This window comes from Artemia sp. Qi Xiang Cuo, chromosome 1 (assembly GCF_049724085.1).
Source record: "Artemia sp. Qi Xiang Cuo chromosome 1, ASM4972408v1, whole genome shotgun sequence".
NCBI lineage: Eukaryota > Metazoa > Arthropoda > Branchiopoda > Anostraca > Artemiidae > Artemia > Artemia sp. Qi Xiang Cuo.
Window position 1 is genome coordinate 69,257,275 of NC_142794.1, and position 24,938 is coordinate 69,282,212.

The following is a 24,938-nucleotide window of genomic DNA, read 5'->3' on the forward strand; positions in this document are numbered from 1 at the left end:
TAATTTTCTGCAAAATATTCCTTGTAATATATAAAAAAAAAAAAAATCATGCAAAAGTTAAAAACCTTTTTCCCACTCCTGTAATATGGTAAAAATACAAGACAAGTTCTTTCGCTTTGGGAACGGCGAGATATTAACAAAAATTCTCTTAGGTAAAATGGGTATCAGTTTATCCAGTGCGGAATTCGATAGAATTTACCTAATAACAGTAATTTTTATTTTAATGTTACCCTAGGCTCGTCCTAGTACGATATTTGCTTATTGCGCCAATTATTTGCAGATTTTTGCAATTTTAGCTATCTTGTCGATCAATTGGTTGATTTTGGGAAATTTACTTTTATCATACAGCTGAACTTAATTTTTTTTTTTTTTTTTTTTTACAGTAACAGTCATGGTAGATGAGTTGTGAAATTAAAAAGCTAGTCCCGTCCTTAAAAATTTAAAGATATGAATTTTGCTCATTGCTGTAAATTGTGTATCTTAAAAATGTAGAGCTACCAAATTGCTCATTATTGCAATTACCGAATCTTTTCTTTCAAAGCCGCATTTTCTGTATGAACCTAGTCTTTATAAAGTAAAAAAGGGTCGCCTGTCTTATCAGTTTGAAAATTGTGTGACTTACATGAGTATGTTCCTATTTTAGGAAGGGGGAGGAAAAACCGAAACAAAGAAGAGGAAGATCCGATTAGACATGCATCTTGAGCAAATTTTCCTAGATTCTTCTGATGCCTATGTATGGATCTACGATCCCATCCCGCTGTGGTATTGGGCCGCCGGAACCTTGGTAGTTTTAGCCACTATTGGATTTTGCCTTTTCCCCCTGTGGCCACCTACATTGAGGTAATTTTAGTTAGCATTATTATACATACAAACGTAGACACGACTTTTATTTTATTTTTATTTTGTGTGTTTTTGTGGGCGGATAAGCGTAAGTTTGTGATAATGAGAAGTGTAGCGGTAATAACATAGAATCCTCTTTGAGTATGCGAATTCAATGGCTTTAATTAAATCCTAATGAAGTAAAACTCATCCAAAAAGTTTATATGCATTTTCGTTACGTTTTTATTAATCTGACAAAAATTTCATTGAAACGGCCTTGGGTCCAAGAAGGAAAATGCAACAACACAATAATATCGTAAAAAAAAGTCAGCGAGTGACACATATCTGTTGTAATACTAATAAAGAAAAATAGTTAGTTACTCAAATTCATGGTTGAATATGTATAATCAATATAAGTTTCTTTAACTGATGCGCGTGTATTACGAAATCTAATGCTAAAATGAATTGTAACGATTAGTTGAATGATTGCGATAACTGTTATAATGACTACTTGATCAAAAAAAAGATTTGGCCTATAATTGCCTAATTAACAATGGCGAAGCAATAGAACGCAAGATGTGAAAATAGCCAACTGACTAGCCTTTGAATCAAACATCATTTCGATCAGTTAACTCTGTCGTTGGGTAATTAAACTTGAAGCAAAGAAATTGCTTTAGGTGACAACAACGATAATGGTGTTTCCTGGTGCTGATGGTACCTATATCATGATCTAACACTGAATTAAATTTAAATACAAATGCAACTTTTCATAACAATATTAGTTATCTCCTTGAATTTTGTAATTGATCTTTTCTGAAGCTAAGTCACCAGATATTGCTAATTTGCTGATGATTTCAGACCTTTTAATGAATGTACAGCCACCCTTAGGAAGAATTCGCTTAGCTAAAAGAAATTTAACAGCCGCTTCATTGGTTGTTTTTTTTTGTGCAAAATTTGTGGAACCAGAATCCTAGAAACTTAGGGCCTGGTGTGCCACTTGTCAATACTTTGCTTCAGTTTTCATCCTAGAGTTGTGTCTGTTTCTTTTACAGAGGTCTTCTGCTGAGTTTTCAGGCATAGTAAACTTGGGGATACTATTCCAGTGGTTTGGTGTGCCACTTGTCAATATTCTGCTTCAGTTTTCATCCTAGAGTTGGGTCTGTTTCTTTTACAGAGGTCTTCTGGTGAGTTTTCAGGCACATTAAACTTGGGGATACTAATCCATGGGTCTGGTGTGCCACTTGTCAATATTCCGCTTCAGTTTTCATCCTAGAGTTGTGTCTGTTTCTTTTACAGAGGTCTTCTGGTGAGTTTTCAGGCATAGTAAACTTGGGGATACTATTCCATGGGTCTGGTGGGTCACTTGTCAATATTCTGCTTCAGTTTTCATCCTAGAGTTGTGTCTGTTTCTTTTACAGAGGTCTTCTGGTGTATTTTCAGGCATAGTAAACTTGGGGATACTATTCCGTGGGCCTGGTGTGCCACTTGTCAATATTCTGCTTCAGTTTTCATCCTAGAGTTGTGTCTGTTTCATTTACAGAGGTCTTCTGGCGAGTTTTAAGGCATAGTAAACTTGGGAATACTATTCCATGGGTCTGGTGTGCCACTTGTCAATATTTTGCTTCAGTTTTCATCCTAGAGTTGTGTCTGTTACTTTTACAGAGGTCTTGTGTTGAGTTTTCAGGCATAGTAAACTTGGGGATACTATTCCTTGGGTCTGGTGTGCCACTTGTCAATATTCTGCTTCAGTTTTCATCCTAGAGTTGTGTCTGTTTCTTTTAAAGATGTCTTCTGGCGAGTTTTCAGGCATAGTAAACTTGGGGATACTATTCCATGGGCCTGGTGTGCCACTTGTCAATATTCTGCTTCAGTTTTCATCCTAGAGTTGTGTCTGTTTCTTTTACAGAGGTCTTCTGGTAAGTTTTCAGGCATAGTAAACTTGGGGATACTATTCCATGGGCCTGGTGTGCCACTTGTCAATATTCTGCTTCAGTTTTCATCCTAGAGTTGTGTCTGTTTCTTTTACAGAGGTCTTCTGGTGAGTTTTCAGGCATAGTAAACTTGGGGATACTATTCCATGGGCCTGGTGTGCCACTTGTCAATATTCTGCTTCAGTTTTCATCCTAGAGTTGTGTCTGTTTCTTTTATAGAGGTCTTCTGATGAGTTTTCAAGCATAGTAATCTTGGGGATACTATTCCATGGGTCTGGTGTGCCACTCGTCTATATTCTGCTTCAGTTTTTATCCTAGATTTGTGTGTTACTTTTACAGAGGTGTTGTGGCGATTTTTCACGCATAGTAAAATTGGGGATACTATTACAATGGTCTGGTGTGCCATTTGTCAATATTATGCTTCAGTTTTAATCCTAGAGTTGTGTCTGTTTCTTTTACAGATGTCTTCTGGCGAGTTTTCAGGCATAGTAAACTTGGGGATACTATTCCATGGGCCTGGTGTGCCATTTGTCAATATTCTGCTTCAGTTTTCATCCTAGAGTTATGTCTGTTTCTTTTACAGAGGTCTTCTGGTGAGTTTTCAGGCATAGTAAACTTGGGGATACTATTCCATGGGCCTGGTGTGCCACTTGTCAATATTCTGCTTCAGTTTTCATCCTCGAGTTGTGTCTGTTTCTTTTATAGAGGTCTTCTGAGGAGTTTTCACGCATAGTAAACTTGGGGATACTATTCCATGGGCCTGGTGTGCCACTTGTCAATATTCTGCTTCAGTTTTCATCCTAGAGTTGTGTCTGTTTCTTTTACAGAGGTCTTCTGGTGAGTTTTCAGGCATAGTAAACTTGGGGATACTATTCCATGGGCCTGGTGTGCCACTTGTCAATATTCTGCTTCAGTTTTCATCCTAGAGTTGTGTCTGTTTCTTTTACAGAGGTCTTATGGCGAGTTTTCAGGCATAGTAAAATTGGGGATACTATTCCATGGGCCTGGTGTGCCACTTGTCAATATTCTGCTTCAGTTTTCATCCTAGAGTTGTGTCTGTTTCTTTTACAGAGGTCTTCTGGCCTCTTCTGTGCCAGTTCTTTTACAGAGGTCTTCTGGTGAGTTTTCAGGCATAGTAAACTTGGGGATACTATTCCATGGGCCTGGTGTGCCACTTGTCAATATTTTGCTTCAGTTTTCATCCTAGAGTTGTGTGTTTTTCTTTTACAGAGGTCTTATTGCGAGTTTTAAGGCATAGTAAACTTGGGGATACTATTACATTGGCCTGGTGTTCCACTTGTCAATATTATGATTCAGTTTTCATCCTAGAGTTGTGTGTGTTTCTTTTACAGAGGTCTTCTGGCGAGTTTTCAGGCATAGTAAACTTGGGGATACTATTACATGGGCCTGGTGTGCCACTTGTCAATATTCTGCTTCAGTTTTCATCCTAGAGTTGTGTCTTTTTCTTTTACAGAGGTCTTCTGGCGAGTTTTCGGGCATAGTAAACTCGGGGATACTATTCCATGGGCCTGGTGTGCCATTTGTCAATATTCTGCTTCAGTTTTCATCCTAGAGTTGTGTATGTTTCTTTTACAGAGGTCTTCTGGTAAGTTTTCAGGCATAGTAAACTTGGGGATACTATTACATGGGCCTGGTGTGCCACTTGTCAATATTCTGCTTCAGTTTTCATCCTCGAGTTGTGTCTGTTTCTTTTACAGAGGTCTTCTGGGGAGTTTTCAAGCATAGTAAGCTTGGGGATACTATTCCACGGGCCTGGTGTGCCACTTGTCAATATTCTGCTTCAGTTTTCATCCTAGAGTTGTGTCTGTTTCTTTTACAGAGGTCTTCTGGCGAGTTGTCAGGCATAGTAAACTTGGGGATACTATTCCATGGGCCTGGTGTGCCACTTGTCAATATTCTGCTTCAGTTTTTATCCTAGAGTTGTGTCTGTTTCTTTTACAGAGGATTTCTGGTGAGTTTTCAGGCATAGTAAGCTTCGGGATACTATTCCATGGGCCTGGTGTGCCACTTGTCAATATTCTGCTTCAGTTTTCATCCTAGAGTTGTGTCTGTTTCTTTTACAGAGGTCTTCTGGCGAGTTTTCAGGCATACTAAACTTGGGGATACTATTCCATGGGCCTGGTGGGCCACTTGTCAATATTCTGCTTCAGTTTTAATCCTAGAGTTGTGTCTGTTTCTTTTACAGAGGTCTTCTGGCGAGTTTTCAGGAATATTAAACTTGGGGATACTATTCCATGGGCCTGGTGTGCCACTTGTCAATATTTTGCTTTAGTTTTCATCCTAGAGTTGTGTGTTTTTCTTTTACAGAGGTCTTCTGGGGAGTTTTCAGGTATAGTAAACTTGGGGATACTATTCCATGGGCCTGGTGTGCCACTCGTCAATATTCTGCTTCAGTTTTCATCCTAGAGTTGTGTCTGTTTCTTTTACAGAGGTCTTCTGGCGAGTTTTCAGGCATAGTAAACTTGGGGATACTATTACATGGGCCTGGTGTGCCACTTGTCAATATTATGCTTCAGTTTTCATCCTAGAGTTGTGTGTTTTACTTTTACAGAGGTGTTCTGGTGTGTTTTAAGTCATAGTAAACTTGGGGTTACTATTCCATGGGCCTGGTGTGCCACTTGTCAATATTTTGCTTCAGTTTTCATCCTAGAGTTGTGTCTGTTACTTTTACAGAGGTCTTCTGGCGAATTTTCAGTCATAGTAAACTTGGGGATACTATTCCATGGGCCTGGTGTGCCACTTGTCAATGTTTTGCTTCAGTTTTCATCCTAGAGTTGTGTCTGTTACTTTTACAGAGGTCTTCTGGCGAGTTTTCAGACATAGTAAACTTGGGGATACTATTCCATGGGCCTGGTGTGCCACTTGTCAATATTCTGCTTCAGTTTTCATCCTAGAGTTGTGTCTGTTTCTTTTACAGAGGTCTTCTGGTGAGTTTTCAGGCATAGTAAACTTGGGGATACTATTCCATGGGCCTGGTGTGCCACTTCTCAATATTCTGCTTCAGTTTTCATCCTAGAGTTGTGTCTGTTTCTTTTACAGGGGTCTTCTGGTAAGTTTTCAGGCATAGTAAACTTGGGGATACTATTCCATGGGGCTGGTGTGCCATTTGTCAATATTCTGCTTCAGTTTTCATCCTAGAGTTGTGTGTTTCTTTTACAGAGGTCTTCTGGTGAGTTTTCAGGCATAGTAAACTTGGGGATACTATTCCATGGGCCTGGTGTGCCACTTGTCAATATTCTGCTTCAGTTTTAATCCTAGAGTTGTGTCTGTTTCTTTTACAGAGGTCTTCTGGCGATTTTTCATGCATAGTAAACTTGGGGATACTATTCCATGGGCCTGGTGTGCCACTTGTCAATATTCTGCTTCATTTTTTATCCTAGAGTTGCGTCTGTTTCCTTTACTGAAGTCTTCTGGCGATTTTACATGCATAGTAAACTTGGGGATACTATTCCATGGGCCTGGTGTGCCACTTGTCAATATTCTGCTTCAGTTTTCATCCTAGAGTTGTGTCTGTTTCTTTTACAGATATCTTTTGTTGAGTTTTCGGGCATAGTAAACTTGGGGATACTATTCCATGGGCCTGGTGTGCCACTTGTCAATATTCTGCTTCAGTTTTCATCCTAGAGTTGTGTCTGTTTCTTTTACAGAGGTCTTCTGGCGATTTTTCGGGCATAGTAAAGTTGGGGATACTATTCCATGGGCATGGTGTGCCACTTGTCAATATTCTGCTTCAGTTTTCATCCTAGAGTTGTGTCTGTTTCTTTTACAGAGGTCTTTTGGCGAGTTTTCGGGCATAGTAAACTTGGGGATACTATTCCATGGGCCTGGTGTGCCACTTGTCAATATTCTGCTTCAGTTTTCATCCTAGAGTTGTGTATGTTTCTTTTACAGAGGTCTTATGGCGAGTTTTAATGCATAGTAAACGTGGGGATACTATTCAATGGGCCTGGTGTGCCACTTGTCAATATTATGCTTCAGTTTTCATCCTAGAGTTGTGTCTGTTACTTTTACAGAGGTCTTCTGGCGAGTTTTCAGGCAAAGTAAACTTGGGGATACTATTCCATGGTCCTGGTGTGCCACTTGTCAATGTTGTGCTTCAGTTTTCATCCTAGAGTTGTGTCTGTTACTTTTACAGAGGTCTTCTGGTGAGTTTTCAGGCATAGTAAACTTGGGGATACTATTCCATGGGCCTGGTGTGCAACTCGTCAATATTCTGCTTCAGTTTTCATCCTAGAGTTGTGTCTGTTACTTTTACAGAGGTCTTCTGGTGAGTTTTTGGGCATAATAAACTTGGGGATACTATTCCATGGGCCTGGTGTGCCACTTGTCAATATTTTGCTTCAGTTTTCATCCTAGAGTTGTGTCTGTTACTTTTAAAGAGGTCTTCTGGTGAGTTTTCAGGCATAGTAAACTTGGGGATACTATTCCATGGGTCTGGTGTGCCACTTGTCAATATTCTGCTTCAGTTTTCATCCTAGAGTTGTGTCTGTTTCTTTTACAGAGGTCTTCTGGTGAGTTTTTAGGCATAGTAAACTTGGGGATACTATTCCATGGGTCTGGTGTGCCACTTGTCAATATTCTGCTTCAGTTTTCATCCTAGAGTTGTGTCTGTTTCTTTTACAGAGGTCTTCTGGTGAGTTTTTAGGCATAGTAAACTTGGGGATACTATTCCATGGGCCTGGTGTGCCACTTGTCAATATTTTGCTTCAGTTTTCATCCTAGAGTTGTGTGTTTTTCTTTTAAAGAGGTCTTCTTGCGAGTTTTCAGGCATAGTAAACTTGGGGATACTATTCCAAGGGCCTGGTGTGCCAATTGTCAATATTGTGATTCAGTTTTCATCCTAGAGTTGTGTGTTTTTCTTTTAAAGAGGTCTTCTGGAGAGTTTTCAGGTATAGTAAACTTGGGGATACTATTCCATGGGCCTGGTGTGCCACTCGTCAATATTCTGCTTCAGTTTTCATCCTAGAGTTGTGTCTGTTTCTTTTACAGAGGTCTTTTGGTGAGTTTTCAGGCATAGTAAACTCGGGGATACTATTCCATGGGCCTGGTGTGCCATTTGTCAATATTCTGCTTCAGTTTTCATCCTAGAGTTGTGTCTGTTTCTTTTACAGAGGTCTTCTGGTTAGTTTTCAGGCATAGTAAACTTGGGGATACTATTCCATGGGCCTGGTGTGCCACTTGTCAATATTCTGCTTCAGTTTTCATCCTCGAGTTGTGTCTGTTTCTTTTATAGATGTCTTCTGTCGAGTTTTCAAGCATAGTAAGCTTCGGGATACTATTCCACGGGCCTGGTGTGCCACGTGTCAATATTCTGCTTCAGTTTTCATCCTAGAGTTGTGTCTGTTTATTTTACAGAGGTCTTCTGGCGAGTTTTCAGGCATAGTAAACTTGGGGATACTATTCCATGGGCCTGGTGTGCCACTTGTCAATATTCTGCTTCAGTTTTCATCCTAGAGTTGTGTCTGTTTCTTTTACAGATGATTTCTGGTGAGTTTTCAGGCATAGTAAGCTTCGGGATACTATTCCATGGGCCTGGTGTGCCACTTGTCAATATTCTGCTTCAGTTTTCATCCTAGAGTTGTGTCTTTTTCTTTTACAGAGGTCTTCTGGCGAGTTTTAAGGCATATTAAACTTGGGGATACTATTCCATGGGCCTGGTGTGCCACTTGTCAATATTCTGCTTCAGTTTTTATCCTAGAGTTGTGTCTGTTTCTTTTACAGAGGTCTTCTGGCGAGTTTTCAGGCATAGTAAACTTGGGGATACTATTCCATGGGCCTGGTGTGCCACTTGTCAATATTCTGCTTAAGTTTTCATCCTAGAGTTGTGTGTTTTTCTTTTACAGAGGTCTTCTGGCGAGTTTTCAGGAATAGTAAACTTGGGGATACTATTCCATGGGCCTGGTGTGCCACTCGTCAATATTCTGCTTCAGTTTTCATCCTAGAGTTGTGTCTGTTTCTTTTACAGAGGTCTTCTGGCGAGTTTTCAGGCATAGTAAACTTGGGGATACTATTCCATGGGCCTGGTGTGCCACTTGTCAATATTGTGCTTCAGTTTTCATCCTAGAGTTGTGTCTGTTACTTTTACAGAGGTCTTCTGGAGAGTTTTCAGGCATAGTAAACTTGGGGATACTATTCCATGGGCCTGGTGTGCCACTTGTCAATGTTCTGCTTCAGTTTTCATCCTAGAGTTGTGTCTGTTTCTTTTATAGAGGTCTTCTTGCGAGTTTTCAGACATAGTAAACTTGGGGATACTATTCCATGGGCCTGGTGTGCCACTTGTCAATGTTTTGCTTCAGTTTTCATCCTAGAGTTGTGTCTGTTACTTTTAGCGAGGTCTTCTTGCGAGTTTTCAGACATAGTAAACTTGGGGATACTAGTCCATGGGCCTGGTGTGCCACTCGTCAATATTATGCTTCAGTTTTCATCCTAGAGTTGTGTCTGTTTCTTTTACAGAAGTCTTCTGGCGAGTTTTAAGGCATAGTAAACTAGGGGATACTATTCCATGGGCCTGGTGTGCCACTTCTCAATATTCTGCTTCAGTTTTCATCCTAGAGTTGTGTCTGTTTCTTTTACAGGGGTCTTCTGGTAAGTTTTCAGGCATAGTAAACTTGGGGATACTATTCCATGCTGCTGGTGTGCCAATTGTCAATATTCTGCTTCAGTTTTCATACTAGAGTTGTGTCTGTTTCTTTTACAGAGGTCTTCTGGTGAGTTTTCAGGCATAGTAAACTTGGGGATACTAGTCCATGGGCCTGGTGTGCCACTTCTCAATATTCTGCTTCAGTTTTCATCCTAGAGTTGTGTCTGTTTCTTTTACAGAGGTCTTCTGGCGATTTTTCAGGCATAGTAAACTTGGGGATACTATTCCATGGGCCTGGTGTGCCACTTGTCAATATTCTGCTTCATTTTTAATCCTAGAGTTGAGTCTGTTTCCTTTACAGAAGTCTTCTGGCGATTTTACATGCATAGTAAAATTGGGGATACTATTCCATGGGGCTGGTGTGCCAGTTGTCAATATTCTGCTTCAGTTTTCATCCTAGAGTCGTGTCTGTAACTTTTACAGAGGGCGTCGTGCGAGTTGTTAGGTATAGTTATTTTGGGGATACTATTACATGGGTCTGGTGTGCCACTTGTCAATATTTTGCTCCAGTTTTCATCCTAGAGTTGTGTGTTTTAATTTTACATAGGTCTTCTGGCGATTTTTCAGGCCTAGTAAACTTGGGGATACTATTCCATGGGTCTGGTGTGCCACTTGTCAATATTCTGCTTCAGTTTTCATCCTAGAGTCGTGTCTGTATCTTTTACAGAGGTCTTCTGGTGAGTTTTCAGGCATAGTGAACTTGGGGATACTATTCCATATGAAGGTGCAGTGTCCTACAAAACTTTTTTCAAGTACTCAGTTTCAATTTGAATCTGCGTTTTGTGCACTTCATAGTAAAGCCTCTAGTTATTAGTAAAGTCATTTAGCAAAGATGAGCTGTGTTTGAACGGAATTTGGGACCAACTCCGTTTACCAGGTACAGGTACTGTTTAGTAAGTGTATTAATTAACTGAATGTATTAGTCGTGTCATACTAGGACTCTGCGAAAGATGTTTTCATTTCCAGGTTTAATAAACTGTTGCTGTTTAATCTCTCATTATATTCAAAGATTGATATTTGGGTCTAGATATCATCAGAGGTGTGAAACTGTACAATAAGCTAAAATTCCCATTTACCTTTTCCCTAGAACTGTTTTAAAATAGTGACATTTTTAAACGATAATAGGAAAAGGGGCTTTTCTTATATTCTTATTTTATTTTGCCTTTTTCCTTTTCTTTTTTATTGCCAGTATAAGAATGGTTATTATACAACTCGTGTTGTCAAGTAAAAGTTGAATCTTGTATGCCAATTAGTTTTTATTTTAACACTATTTGATTTTTTCACAGTCTGTTCCAAAATGTTTTTAGTCAATACGGGGTTTGTCGCTGTTCAATGAATATCGTGTAGTTAAACTAGCATTTCTTAAATTAATGTATATACCACCGGAACCAGCTTCATAGGAATGTTGTTCTTCTGAGAAGTATATACTACTTTGTCTATTACACAGTCTATTGATAGATGACTAATTCAAACGCCCCTTTTTGAGAAAACCAGCAAAAAAAAAACAGCTTTGGGGATTATGGTCTTTAATGTCATGCTTGAATCGAAAGAAATGGTCAGAAGGGACACTGCCAGGAATGTTTTTAAATTCTCCAAGCATGTGTCAAAGTTTGGTTAGGCTTTTGTAAAAGAATAATGTTCTGGCTAATGCAATATGACTTTTATCTAATTTAAAGATAAATAATGGGTATTTTAGTCTGAAATGTTGTACTGCTTTACAGAACCATCCTTTTACAGTATTAATAAATAAATACTTGAAAAAGTATGTTAGGGGAACAGCCAAACTGTGTAGGTACTAGAGACTAGACCTCATATTTCATTTCAGAAATTATGTGATATCAGTTGATATGAAAATTCTTTATTCCTTAATATCCTAAAATTTTGTCATCAGAAAATGTATTTAAAGAGGCTATTGTATCTCTCTTCTGGAATTCAAACTCAATGTCGTTGGTAAAATTTGTGTTTATCTAATTATACTCCATCTTCTTTGGGGGAGGGGGTAGGCCCCCAAGCACAAGACATCCACCAGAAACCTCAGAGCGCATTTAAGTTCGTATGAATTTTAGCAATTCTAAGGTGATATTGGATGTTCTAACCCGAAAAGTCTTACATTGTGGTTCTAAAGCTACCCTCGATACTATTGACTATAAAGTAGTATCACATTATAATTTTTTAGCTTAATTTGTCCGTCCTTCGAGCTTCCAAAATTTTTTACTTGGAATCTAACTTCTCAACTAACGAACAGGCTTTTTCTTTGCTTGTGATTTCCGCCAATTATTATAAGAAAAATTGTTGTATGCAAAAAATTGTCTCAAAATTGTACTTATATAATTGGTAAGTTTCCATAATAGGTTTATGATCCTCGTGTGAGATTATATTTTTTTCTGTCATAACCCTAAATACAAGCGAGTATTTTTCACTACCTCAAAGCTTAGAAATTGAGTTTAAACTCATAAAAAAAAATTTGGGGGGAGAGGGCTTATTGATTTGTGTTTTGGAAATATTTTGGCTCGGGCCCTCAAGTAAATCATATGCAACGTTTTTTACATTCACAATGAGATTTTATCAATGCCGAGATTTAGCCAGCCCTATTGTGAGTCAATCAGATTTTTCGTAGAATTTCCTGATTGGCTGAAAAAAGTCTAGGGAAAATTCTGATTGGTTTAAATTACTTCTAACTAAAAGTTGGTATTATTAAAATTGTGTATTAGCCGTCGTTTAGCGACTCTTTGGATAGTAGTAAGTAAACGATTTGCCAGAATATGAATTAAGGGAGCCAAATTAAGGATGAGGGTGGTGATTATTTTTGGAAAGTCAACTAGAAAATTGATCAGGATTTCTGTATTCGATTTCAATCCGCTGCTTACATTTATAGATTTAAATAGAACGTTAAAAGTTTTCAAAAAAAAAAAATCGGGAAAAAATATACTTCTGTAATCTTCTGAAATGTTTGGATGTCCTTGCAATAAGTTTGAAAGCCATCGAATTTACAACCTTTGTTTAAGTCGTTGAATTGCGGCTATGAGCTGGCGCGGGAAATGTATTACAGACACTTCGACCCAAAATTAAGGGAGTAAAACCATGTCTTACAGATGGAGTAAAAGGAATCTGAGATTATATAATTTTTTTTTTTTTTTTTTTCAGCTTAAAATTTTAAGGATGGGGTGCTTTCTGCTTAATTGTGTAAATTAATGCTTATGTCTTGAAACACAATAAAGTAAATGCTAGAATTAGTCAGGGTTTGGACTCACCTACAAATTCCAATAAATTCCTTTATTTTGCACTTCTATAAAATGTCTTTATTTTGGCTAAAACCCTATTATTCCTATATTTTCGACTGAAGAGCATTAAGAACATTGCTCGTGATTTGCAATTTTCACTGCTCGTTAAGTTAACCAATATGTGCTTTTCTTTGCTTTTGACTCTGTTGTCTTTCGGTGTAGATCGATAATTAATTACAACTGTTGAGCTTTTTTTTTTTTTTTTTTTTTTTTTTTTTTTAAATTAAAACCCACCTCCTCTCCTCTCAGTGACGACAAATTTTAAATTCAAAATACATCTAAGTTTAACTTTAGACGTCACCTACTCTTTTTATTAATTAGTAGCCGAACTGGACACACTTCAAGTCACCATATACTACCAAAAACCAATCAATAAAAAAAGAAAGAAAAATTTTTGCCATTCCCGTGGAAAAGGGAGTTCTCCTCCAACAGGAAACCCTTCACACGGTGGCTATTTTTTACCATACATCTAAACTCTTCCGGATGGTGACTCTACGTGTCTCCTATAAAAACAAATAATAATAATAAAAAATTCAAAATAAACTAATTAATATAAAAATAATAAAACAAATAAACCAAATTATCTATCACTACAACTTTCTTTTACAAAAAAATACACCAACATATTTACAAATTACAAAGACCTCAAAGAAAGTTACCACTTTTCAACTTTATCTCTTCAATTTTCTCTTTTAACTATACTTCGGCTACTATTTAACTCCAAAAACAAAACAAAAACAAAATTACGAAAACTGGCAACGCTGTTTTACCCTTTACTACTTACACTGAAACACTCACTCACAACATATCTCCTTAAACATGACCTACATCTTTCCAATAAACTCTTCAACCAACAACTCCATCCACTTAATATCCACTCGTTCTTTCTACCTTTCAGTTTCACTTAAACGCGCTATCATTCTCCTACAATCATAACCAAACCTTCTTAACTCGCTCCCTTTTCTCTTCTTCCTTCTTTTGAGCTGTTTGAACTTAACTAATTATTTGTGTTGGGCTTAGTAAGCTGCTTCTGCTTGGGCTTTGCTGTTGTGTTGACTTAGTAGCCTATGTTTTGTTTTTGTCATGTTGGGCCTGTCTGAAATGAGCGAAGATCAGTATATAGGCTAGCAGTCTCTGCTTAATGAGACTGGAGTTCTTTCTTGCGACTTATGTGTTTCCTGGCTGAACGAACGCTATAAAAGGCTGATGCGAATACGGCCTAGTTTCGGACATATCCACATTTTTTCTTTTTATGACCTTTTAATTGCGGGATGTCATTTTGCATGTGATGCTTGGTAATTAAGTATGGGGCCTACCTTGTTTATTAGGTCATAGCTTGCTAAGACGGATTGCAGCGGTAGAAAGGTTGGCGAATGGTGTAAGACTGTGAACGACCAGTATTCATTCTTTTGCAAACTCTGCTTGAAAAATCTTGGTTGTACAGCTGGGGCTGCTCAGCTAAACCAACATGTGCGATCTGCAGAACACAAAGCCGCAGTTACTGCTCAACTACATTGACTCAAGCTTCACCTGACCGGACAATCTTGAGTTGATGAAACAACCAAGGATAAACCATTAGCTGGTACAAGCATGTTTTGCGAGTGTGATGCCGCTTATAAAGCTGAGTTAATATGGGCACTTCAAACAATACAGAGTTCCATCTATGCTAACTCTTCAGACCATATTGTCCCAACCTTCCATGCGATGTTCCCCGGTAAGATCCCCGACGGAATGTCCCTATGTGCAAAGAAACTCACGTATCTGATCACCGATGTGCTGCATCCTTACTGTAAGCAAATGCTTGTGAAGGACATTCATTCATATTTTGTAATTCATTTCATTACTACTTACACTGAGACACACACTCACAACATATCTCCTTAAACATGACCTACATCTTTCCAATAAACTCTTCAGCCAACAACTCCATCCACTTAATATCCACTCGTTCTTTCTACCTTTCTGTTTCACTTAAACGCGCTATCATTCTCCTACAATCATAACCAAACCTTCTTAACTCAATCCCTTTTCTCTTCTTCCTTCTGTTGAGCTGTTTGAACTTAACTAATGCTTTGTGTTGGGCTTAGTAAGCTGCTTCTGCTTGGGCTTTGCTGTTGTGTTGACTTAGTAGCCTATGTTTTGTTTTTTGTCATGTTGGGCCTGTCTGAAATGAGCGAAGATCAGTATATAGGCTAGTAGTCTCTGCTCAATGAGACTGGAGTTCTTTCTTGCGACTTATGTGTTTCCTGACTGAACGAACGCTATAAAAGGCTGATGCGAATATGGCCTAGTTTCGGACATATCCACATTTTTCTTTTTATGACCTTTTAATCGTGGGATGTTATTTTGCATGTGATGCTTGGTAATTAAGTATGGGGCCTACCGTGTTTAATAGGTCATAGCTTGCTAAGACGGATTGCAGCGGTAGAAGGATTGACGAATGGTGTAAGACTGGGAACGACCAGTATTCATTCTTTTGCAAACTCTGTTTGAAAAATCTTGGTTGTACAGCTGGGGCTGCTCAGCTAAACCAACATGTGCGATCTGCAGGACACAAAGCCGCAGTTACTGCTCAACTACATCGACTCAAGCTTCACCTGACCGGACAATCTTGAGTTGATGAAACAACCAAGGATAAACCATTAGCTGGTACAAGCATGTTTTGCGAGCGTGATGCCGCTTATAAAGCTGAGTTAATATGGGCACTTCAAACAGTACAGAGTTCCATCTATGCTAACTCTTCAGACCATATGGTTGCAACCTTCCATATAATGTTCCCCGGTAAGATCCCCAACGGAATGTCTCTATGTGCAAAGAAACACATGTACCTGATCACCAATGCACTGCATCCTTACTGTAAGTAAATGCTTGTGAAGTACATTCATTCATATTTTGTAATTCATTTCATTACTACTTACACTGAGACACACACTCACAACATATCTCCTCAAACATAACCTACATCTTTCCAATAAACTCTTCAACAAACAACTCCATCCACTTAATATCCACTCGTTCTTTCTACCTTTCAGTTTCACTTAAACGCGCTATCATTCTCCTACAATCATAACCAAACCTTCTTAACTCAATCCCTTTTCTCTTCTTCCTTCTGTTGAGCTGTTTGAACTTAACTAATGCTTTGTGTTGGGCTTAGTAAGCTGCTTCTGCTTGGGCTTTGCTGTTGTGTTGACTTAGTAGCCTATGTTTTGTTTTTTGTCATGTTGGGCCTGTCTGAAATGAGCGAAGATCAGTATATAGGCTAGTAGTCTCTGCTTAATGAGACTGGAGTTCTTTCTTGCGACTTATGTGTTTCCTGACTGAACGAACGCTATAAAAGGCTGATGCGAATACGGCCCAGTTTCGGACATATCCACATTTTTTCGTTTTATGGCCTTTTAATCGTGGGATGTCATTTTGCATGTGATGCTTGGTAATTAAGTATGGGACCTACCTTGTTTAATAGTTCATGGCTTGCTAAGACGGATTGCAGCGGTAGAAGGATTGGCGAATGGTGCAAGACTGGGAACGACCAATATTCATTCTTTTGCAAACTCTGCTTGAAAAATCTTGGTTGTACAGCTGGGGCTGCTCAGATAAACCAATATGTGCGATCTGCAGAACACAAAGCCGCAGTTACTGCTCAACTACATCGACTCAAGCTTCACCTGACCGGACAATCTTGAGTTGATGAAACAACCAAGGATAAACCATTAGCTGGTACAAGCATGTTTTGCGAGCGTGATGCCGCTTATAAAGCTGAGTTAATATGGGCACTTCAAACAGTACAGAGTTCCATCTATGCTAACTCTTCAGACCATATTGTCGCAACCTTCCATAGGATGTTCCCCAGTAAGATCCCCAATGGAATGTCCCTATGTGCAAAGAAACTCATGTATCTGATCACCGATGTGCTGCATCCTTACTGTAAGCAAATGCTTGTGAAGGACATTCATTCATATTTTGTACTAGAATATGACGAGACAACCAACAACGCTGGTATGAAAGAGTTACAGATACGTGTTTGATATTGATCCTTATACGGAAACGAAATCCAGAGCAGACATTTATGCACAAGTTTCATGGGCCACGCGACAGGTGATGACCTGTATAGGAAAATTATGTCAGCCATTGAGCAGAATCATCTGCCACTTGAAAAACTGATCACGCTTGGAAGTGACGGACCAAAGGTCAACAAAAGTGTTTGGTTCAAGTTCAATGCCGAAAAAAAGCAAGCGACGGGAAAGGGAATGTTGAACATTGGTACTTGCAGCATCCATATAATCCATAACGCTTTCTTGAAAGGTCTTAGGTGTTCAAAGAAGAAAGTTCCGACTTTGTTATTCTTGTGCATTAATTTTTTGACGGCTGGTCTGCGCGTTGTAAAGACTATCGAAAGTGCCAAAAGAAAGTGGGAGTGCCAGAGAATGGTTTCATGAAGCATGTCTAAGCCCCTGGCTGACGATCGGACGTGCCCTTGCTAGGCTCATTCAGCAGTGGCCGGCAATCTTAGAGTACTTCCTGAACTTCGTGCCCAGAGAGAAAAACCTGAAGAATATTCTGTTCACTCCCAAATTTCTGAAGATTGTGGCTTATATCAAAAGTGCGACGATGAAGGCCCAACTCGAGTTTGTTCTAGCTTCAGCAGAACTGTTTATGAGTTTCACCCAACTGTTCCAGAAACAAGAGCCTCTCATTCACGTTCTGCGCTCAGAGATCAAAAGACTAGATCTGACGCTTTGTGGACGGGTCCAGATTTCGTGACCGAGACTGAAAATTTCTCACCAGAAATGTTGAACCTTGCTGAAAATTTTTCAGAAAAGCCCATAGTTTCAGAAAATGTAACACTGAAAGACAAGGCCGTTTTCTTTGTCAATGTGTGAAAACATTTTTTTGCGGGTATTCGCCATATTTTGAACAAATGTCCTCTGGAAAAGGATGATTTTCTAGAGGCTTTACGCTGTTTGAGTCCGATCAACATGAAGGATTCAAGAATCATTGCAGACATAGCGGTTGTGGCGCGCGAGATTGTGATTTGAGTAAGCTCAGACGTTGCCCAGCCTGAGTGGCTGCTTTTGCGAACGGAGACTGGACCCCGTGAGAACATTACTCGGATAGATCATTTTTGGAGCCATTATTTTAGACTGGTGAATGATCGTGGAGACAACAAGTACTCGGAACTTACCTAGCTTATCAAAGGGTTTCTGACCTCGCATATTAGCGCAGGTGTTGAGTGCGGTTTCTCGCGTTCTGGTAGGATTATCAGTGAAGACCAGGCGTTAATGTCTGAACGCGTTCTGGATGCGAGACTCGTGGTATATGAAACATTGATGCTTTATGGAGGAAAGTCAGAACGGTTTGTTATTACAAAAGAGCTGTTGAATCTTGCACGTTCCGCACGGTCTCTGTATCAACAATATCTGGATGAAAAGAAAATAGAAGAGCTATCTGAGAAGGAGAAAACAGATTTCGAAGAGGACTACAAGCGGAGGTTGCAGGAGGTCAACGACAAAAAGAAGGAAATAGAAAACCTGGAAAGCAAAAGGAAAAAACTTAGAACATCAGAGCAAGAAAAGAGAACAGTAGCAGATACTCTATTTCAGGAAGCGACCGACAGAATGAAGAAGGCTGACTAGTCCAAGAGTTCCATAGACATTGCCCTAGCTGTTTCTTTGCTCGAAGGAGCTGTGAAGTCTAGAACAAGTGAAAGAGAGTAAATGGTGGAATCTGCAAGAATAGAGCAGTCTCTTGCAAAGAGAAAAACTGACCTCATATCGAAATTTGATGCCCAAGAAGTAGCAAGAGTGATTCCATGTATTTTACCTGTATCAGTATATCGGTGGCACAGTATGTGTATCTGATTTTTTCCTGTTTTTTACTATTTGTACAGTTTGTATTTGAAATAAATAAAATAAATAAAAAAGCAGAAACTCGGGACATGACGAATTTGTATGACCAGGCCACAGTTTATATAATTAGCAGTATGATCATTCTCTATCTCTCCCATGCCACAGTTTATATAATTAGCAGTAAGATCATTCTCTATCTCTCCCATTATAAAAACCCGGACAGGGGTGCGAGTGCTCCGGAGAACGTTTTTGCAGATAGAAACATAGGCGATATCAGATCTTTTTGCGGGTAGACAAGTCAGATTTCTCTTGGACGCGAAACTTGGCTTCAACGTTGGAACACTAATTTTGAAGAAACTAATTTTAAATTAATTTATTCCAATACATAAATGAACATCGGTAGTTAGTAGTGTAATGTTATTATTAGATGTTTTTAGGAATTAAAAATAGGTTTTGAAGTCTCAAGTTGGTTTCAAAGGCATTTTGAGAAAGTTTCTGCCAAAATACGTGTTCCAGGGTAATTGGACCGCTAATGGCAGGTCAAATGAGAGGAGTTGTTTGTACGCGCCGATATAAATATGAATATATATATATATATATATATATATATATATATATATATATATATATATATATATATATATATATATATATATATATATATATATATATATATATATATATATATATATATATATATATATATATATATATATATATATATATATATATATATGAATATATATATATATATATATATATATATATAAAAAAAATATATATATATATATATATATATATATATAGGGATGTTGGTAGGCAATTCTCTGAAGACTCGTTTTGAATCTACTATATCAGGGCTTTCTAAACTTTTTTCATTAACGACCCCAATTATGATTGCAAGTTTCTTGGCGACCCCATATAAATATAATTGAAAGACAAATAAATATTTTTTTGATGATTCATTTATTAGGTAACAATATTCATATACACATAAAAATATATAATGTTAGAATTCGTTTAGAAACATACAAAAAACTAAACTAAAAAATTCACAAAAGTTGAAAAGTTGTCTTTATTATACTCGCAAAAATAAGATGTCCTATTTTTCATGAAAATCGTATTTTTTGCAATAACATAAATAAAAGAGAATTCTGACCTTCTTAGTTCAATCGAATATATTGGAACGCAGTCGTCGGGTGGTAAATGTGACGGTGAAGAAAACCCTGACAGTGATGACCGTTTTGATCAGAATGATGTCAGCATCAAAGACATTTACCCCTCGCGCCGACTCCCGTGACAAGTAGTTGAACGGTTACCTAAAATTCAGCTGGTACCAGCACGACACATGCGTTACGCAAATAGTTTTGTTCCCTCGTTTGTCCAGATTTTTAATGCTACACTCACTTGACAATAATTGTACATATTTATTGTTTTACTTCATTATTCTTTTTACTCTTTGTCGACTTTAAAGGTTTTATTTTCTTTCATTTGAAATTGGGGTCATTTTATTTATTTATTTTACAGATAGTTGAATATTCCAATGTCTTAGGTTTTAGTTTGACCCTATTTATTTCAAGTCGATTTATTAATTTGTAGGAAGATGGCTATGGCTGTGATCTTTATATGTTTAGGGCCGTATCTTTTATTATGACAAGAACTGCCACTGATCGGCATGACCCTGTAAGGCGTTTGACAATAAAATTATTTGAGTTTGCCTCTTTTTCTCTCTTCCTATTCTTCTTTGTTCACTTATGGTGTTTCAACTCCCTTAGAACTTGATCAATAGTTTTGTACAATGGCCGTAGCATTTATTTTCATCATTTGTTTTAGGAAGGGAGTTTACTATCTTAGCTTAGCTGGTGCTGGATTTTTATTGTTTATTCTTGGACTAGCCGTGTTGAGATTTATTTTGTTCTGCTTGATATGGATCGTAAGCTTAGGAAAACATCATTTCTGGTTACTGCCGAATCTAACTGAAGACGTTGGATTTTTTGCCTCTTTTTGGCCACTTTACCAGGTATGTTTTGCCTCTTTTCTTGTATCTTATTCTTATATCATAGGTTGCTTTCCTATGCAGACATTACGTAGATCGCAATGCTAAAATTCAGTGTGTTTTTCTCTATTTTTCCAATTTTATAGGGAGGAAAAGTAATGATTTTGGACCCTAAAAAATTTAAAGTGTACAAATGTTGTGCACTAAATTATAGAAATAGTACATAGTAAATGGAATCAAATTATAAAATAGTTGTTCGATAATCTTTGAAACGAGTACATGCAGATTTTTCTGCAGAATTGACTTGTGGATAAAGACACTGTATAAGTTTTTCTAATTTTTATTTTGTTTTGAATATTTGAGATATATGCTTTTTTTCTCTTTCTACCTCCCTCCCTCTCTCTTTTTTGATTTCTCTCTCTCTCTCTCTCTCTCTCTCTCTCTCTCTCTCTCTCTCTCTCTCTCTCTCTCTCTCTCTCTCTCTCTCTCTCTCTCTCTCTCTCTCTCTCTCTCTCTCTCTCTCTCTCTCTCTCTCTCTCTCTCTCTCTCTCTCTCTCTCTCTCTCTCTCTCTCTCTCTCTCTCTCTCTCTCTCTCTCTCTCTCTCTCTCTCTCTCTCTCTCTCTCTCTCTCTCTTTTGATCTATCTCTCTCTCGCTCTCTCACACATAATTCTCTTTATGCACAATTCTTTTTAACTCAAAATTTCCAACGGAAACACTATTTGTGTCTGAAAAGTGTGTTTAAGATGCAATTTGAAACCCTGATTATTATAATTTTAAACCAAAATACATTGAAACAAGACAAGGGTAAGCTTCATAAGTCTTAATTTTCTATGATTACGAATGCAAAGTTGAAGTGATGTCTTAGTAGCCAATGGGCCTGTGGTAAATATTAATATAAATTTGTCTGATGCTGTTTTTTTTTATGTAATGTGCATATAAATGAAAAAGTAGGACAAGTCAAAAAAGGAAAGAAGCAACCCTCTGCTAGAAAGGGTCAAAAATTTACCTCCAAGTAACAAGTATGAATTAGGTACGAAAGACCACTGCATTAAAATACTTACCAGATTGGATTTCCTCATAATTGGATTTTCTTCGCGATAGATGGTTTCGTACCAAGCCGCCGTACAAAAAGTGAGGTAGCATATTAGTAATAGGCCATTTTCATGGCCTAGTGAAATTTGTTTGGCAGATTTTGTCTGAAAATAGCATTTTTACATAGAAAAATACTTACTGCTCAAAGAAAACCTGTCAATGCACAAGTTGTGCTTCTAAAGTGTCGGCAGCTTTTGGGATTCTGCCGAATTCTGCTATTAGCAGATTTGGAACTTTTTCCATACCTGGTGCCAAGTACGGCAATGTTATAATGGTTGACAGCTGTGTCTCAATGGTGCTTGTATCTGTGGAAAACAATGAGCTTATTGATAGTTTTGTTCTATATTTAGTATGAATACAAAGGAAAGAGTAAGAGCAAGTCAAAAAAGAAAAAGAAGAAAGCAAAGGACTCTGATGCAGAAGAAGAGAACGATGATACAGTGCTGGGAGAGGAGGACAAGAACGTAAAGGAATCCAAGCAAAATGTGGAAATCAAGGAATCAGTGGAAGATATAAAAGAGAGGTACTGCCATTGACAGTTAATTATTTTTTTCTAATAATCTGACAGATTTATTGCAAAAAACGATTAATTCTGATTAAAGGAGATTAACTTAAAATCGTTCTTAGTCTTTCCAATCAAAGGGTGTTGTCGTGGCTCTTTTTTAGAGGCGGGAAGGGGACTAAAAACCTTCCTTCCTATTGGAATGCACTTTTTAGAAATCACAGATGAATTTGCCATTTTCCTAATTTAATTAATAAAATTATTAATAATTGTTCTAATTAATAAAATATAAGAATAGAAAAGAAATCGAGACTCGCAAATTATTTATACTAATTCTTGATCAATTGCTCCGTTGATGTTAAACTCGACAAATTCAGGAATACGACTATTTTAAAAGTGACCCAAAAGCTATCGAAATTCAATCAAACTAAAAATATCCCTTTTTTGGGTAATTTTTAGTAAATTACGCTTTCCTAGAAACAAAAGACAATTTCAAAATATCTCTGTTAATATTCAAGTGCTTATAAAACACAATAGAAGGTCTATACCAAGAATTTTTACTCTTAAAAGTCAGGGGTTAGCACTATATATAAATAATAGACCGTATGTTCTTTCTCTATCTCAACCATTATAAAAACCCGGACCGAGATGCAAGTGTTCCGGGGAACATTTAAAAAACTATAAACATAAGTGACATTCGATTTTTTCACGGGTAGACACGTTAGATTTTTCTTGAACGACAAACTTGGCTTCAACGTTGTGACACTAAATTTCAAAAGATCTAATTTTAAATTAATTTATTTCAATACATATATGCCAGTCGGTAATTAGTAGTGCAATGTTATTATTAGATTTTTTTAGGAATTACAAGTAGGTTTCGAAGTCTCAATTTGGTTTCAAAGGTATCTTGAGAAAGTTTCTGCCAAAATACGTGTTCCAGGGTAATTGGACCGCTGATGGCCAGACGACCAGAACTCAAACGACCGTTTAAACTCAAAACGACCAGAAATTATTGTTAAAGAATAAAAAAGGAAAGGAAAATAATTGGTATGGCTGTAACACTTGCATATAAATTTATATAAACGTATATACAGTGGGCTGTAATAATGCAAAAGGTAAAATATAACACTGGTTTAAGAATGGAAAGAAAAAACAAAGAATGAATTTACAACGATAATCAAGTTAAAAATAAGTTTTAATTGAACAATGCCATAACGTGATGACATTCGATTATGAAATTTGGCGCTTCGCATTGATACTTCAGTTCCAAAGTTTTATCAATTTTTCCTCTAAGGAGAATTACGTGGCGGGCATGAATGCAGACTTGCAGCTTAATTAAATATAGTCACTTCCTTTTTTTACATATATATATTAATATTGATTTGGTTTTTATTGTCTGTAGTACTGAGGAGCTCATTAAGGAGATAGTCAAACACAAGTTTTAAAAATTTTGCCCCTTTGTTCAAAAAAAGAGATAATCAAATATTTTAACTACTAAAACTAAAATAATTACTTGCTAGATTATTTTCCTTGATAGGTATGTCTCTCGATTTCCTGATTCTTAAATTTTACTTCGTGATATGAACGTGTTCGCATAAAAAAATCCGGCTCGCCAACTTTCTTTCTGCTTTTGCAATTACGAATAATACAAATTCGCACCATTTTTCAGTGACTGACAAATACATATGACCCGCTAATGTCAGAGTAAATGGGAGGAGCTGTTTGTACGCCCCAAGAATGAAGTGCCAAAAATCATGAGCCGTGATCTTACTGTTATATTATCTATATATAGTGGGGGTAAGCCACAAAAGTTGAAGGGATATCCTGTTTAATTAATGTCAAAATATTAAAACTGATTAGGGCTAATTATTAAAACTTATTAAAAAATCATTAAAACTTCTATTAATAAAACTTAGTTTTTAATTTTTTTAATCAGTAAAACTTAATTAATAGAAACTTGCCATTTTCCTGATAATTTGGCCATCAAGCACATTTTTATGCGATTTATTCAAATCTAATGTTCATGCTCGAAAGTTCCTATAACCTTCTCTTAGAATGCATTCATTCGGTCGAGAAGGCGATCATAGCTCAGCATAGAGGTAACCTATTAATGGTAATTATTAAATAAAGATAAAAAGACACGATATATGAATACAAGCGTTTAAATGGTAAAATTGACAACATAAACCGCAGAAATAGTAGTATAAATGTAAATAGATACTTAAAAAATGATGGAAACAGAACAATGGTCAAGTTGATCTTTTTGATAAATATTTTGAAAGACTTCTATTTAGTTTTCAAGAATTTTGCTCTACCATGCGTTTGCACCCTTTCTAAAATAGAGTGATCTTACGTTCTAATAAGCACATTATTGAAGAAAAAATAGAGCAATCTATATATTTGTTAATAAATCACACCAATATATTAATAAATACACCAATATATATATATATATATATATATATATATATATATATATATATATATATATATATATATATATATATATATATATATATGTCTGCGAGTCAGCTTTTTCAGTCTTGTTCAACCTATGATGGTAAAAGTTAAAGTTAGATTAGGTTAATTTGGATGGTTTAAAAACTTAATTTAAGCCAACCTTAACGAACCCAACCTCGTCTAATTAAATCTAATCTAACCTAAAGGTATTTCGGACATTCACCGATTAATGTCGTCATTAACTAATTTGCGGACATTCACTGTAACAAATGTATATATATATATATATATATATATTATATATATATATATATATATATATATATATATATATATATATATATATAT

At 37.1% G+C, this 24,938-nt stretch overlaps 1 protein-coding gene across 3 annotated transcripts in view; it reads left to right on the top strand.

The window, feature by feature from the left end:
- LOC148956658 (translocation protein SEC62-like) overlaps positions 1 to 24,938 on the top strand; it is a 78,936-nt gene that overhangs the window by 49,482 nt on the left and 4,516 nt on the right. For all 3 annotated transcript variants that reach the window (XM_089086506.1, XM_089086520.1, XM_089086515.1), the window contains 3 exons: positions 644 to 840; positions 20,372 to 20,558; positions 21,979 to 22,151. In XM_089086506.1, coding sequence (XP_088942632.1) covers positions 644 to 840; positions 20,372 to 20,558; positions 21,979 to 22,151 — 557 coding nt within the window. The remainder of the gene's footprint in view (positions 1 to 643; positions 841 to 20,371; positions 20,559 to 21,978; positions 22,152 to 24,938) is intronic.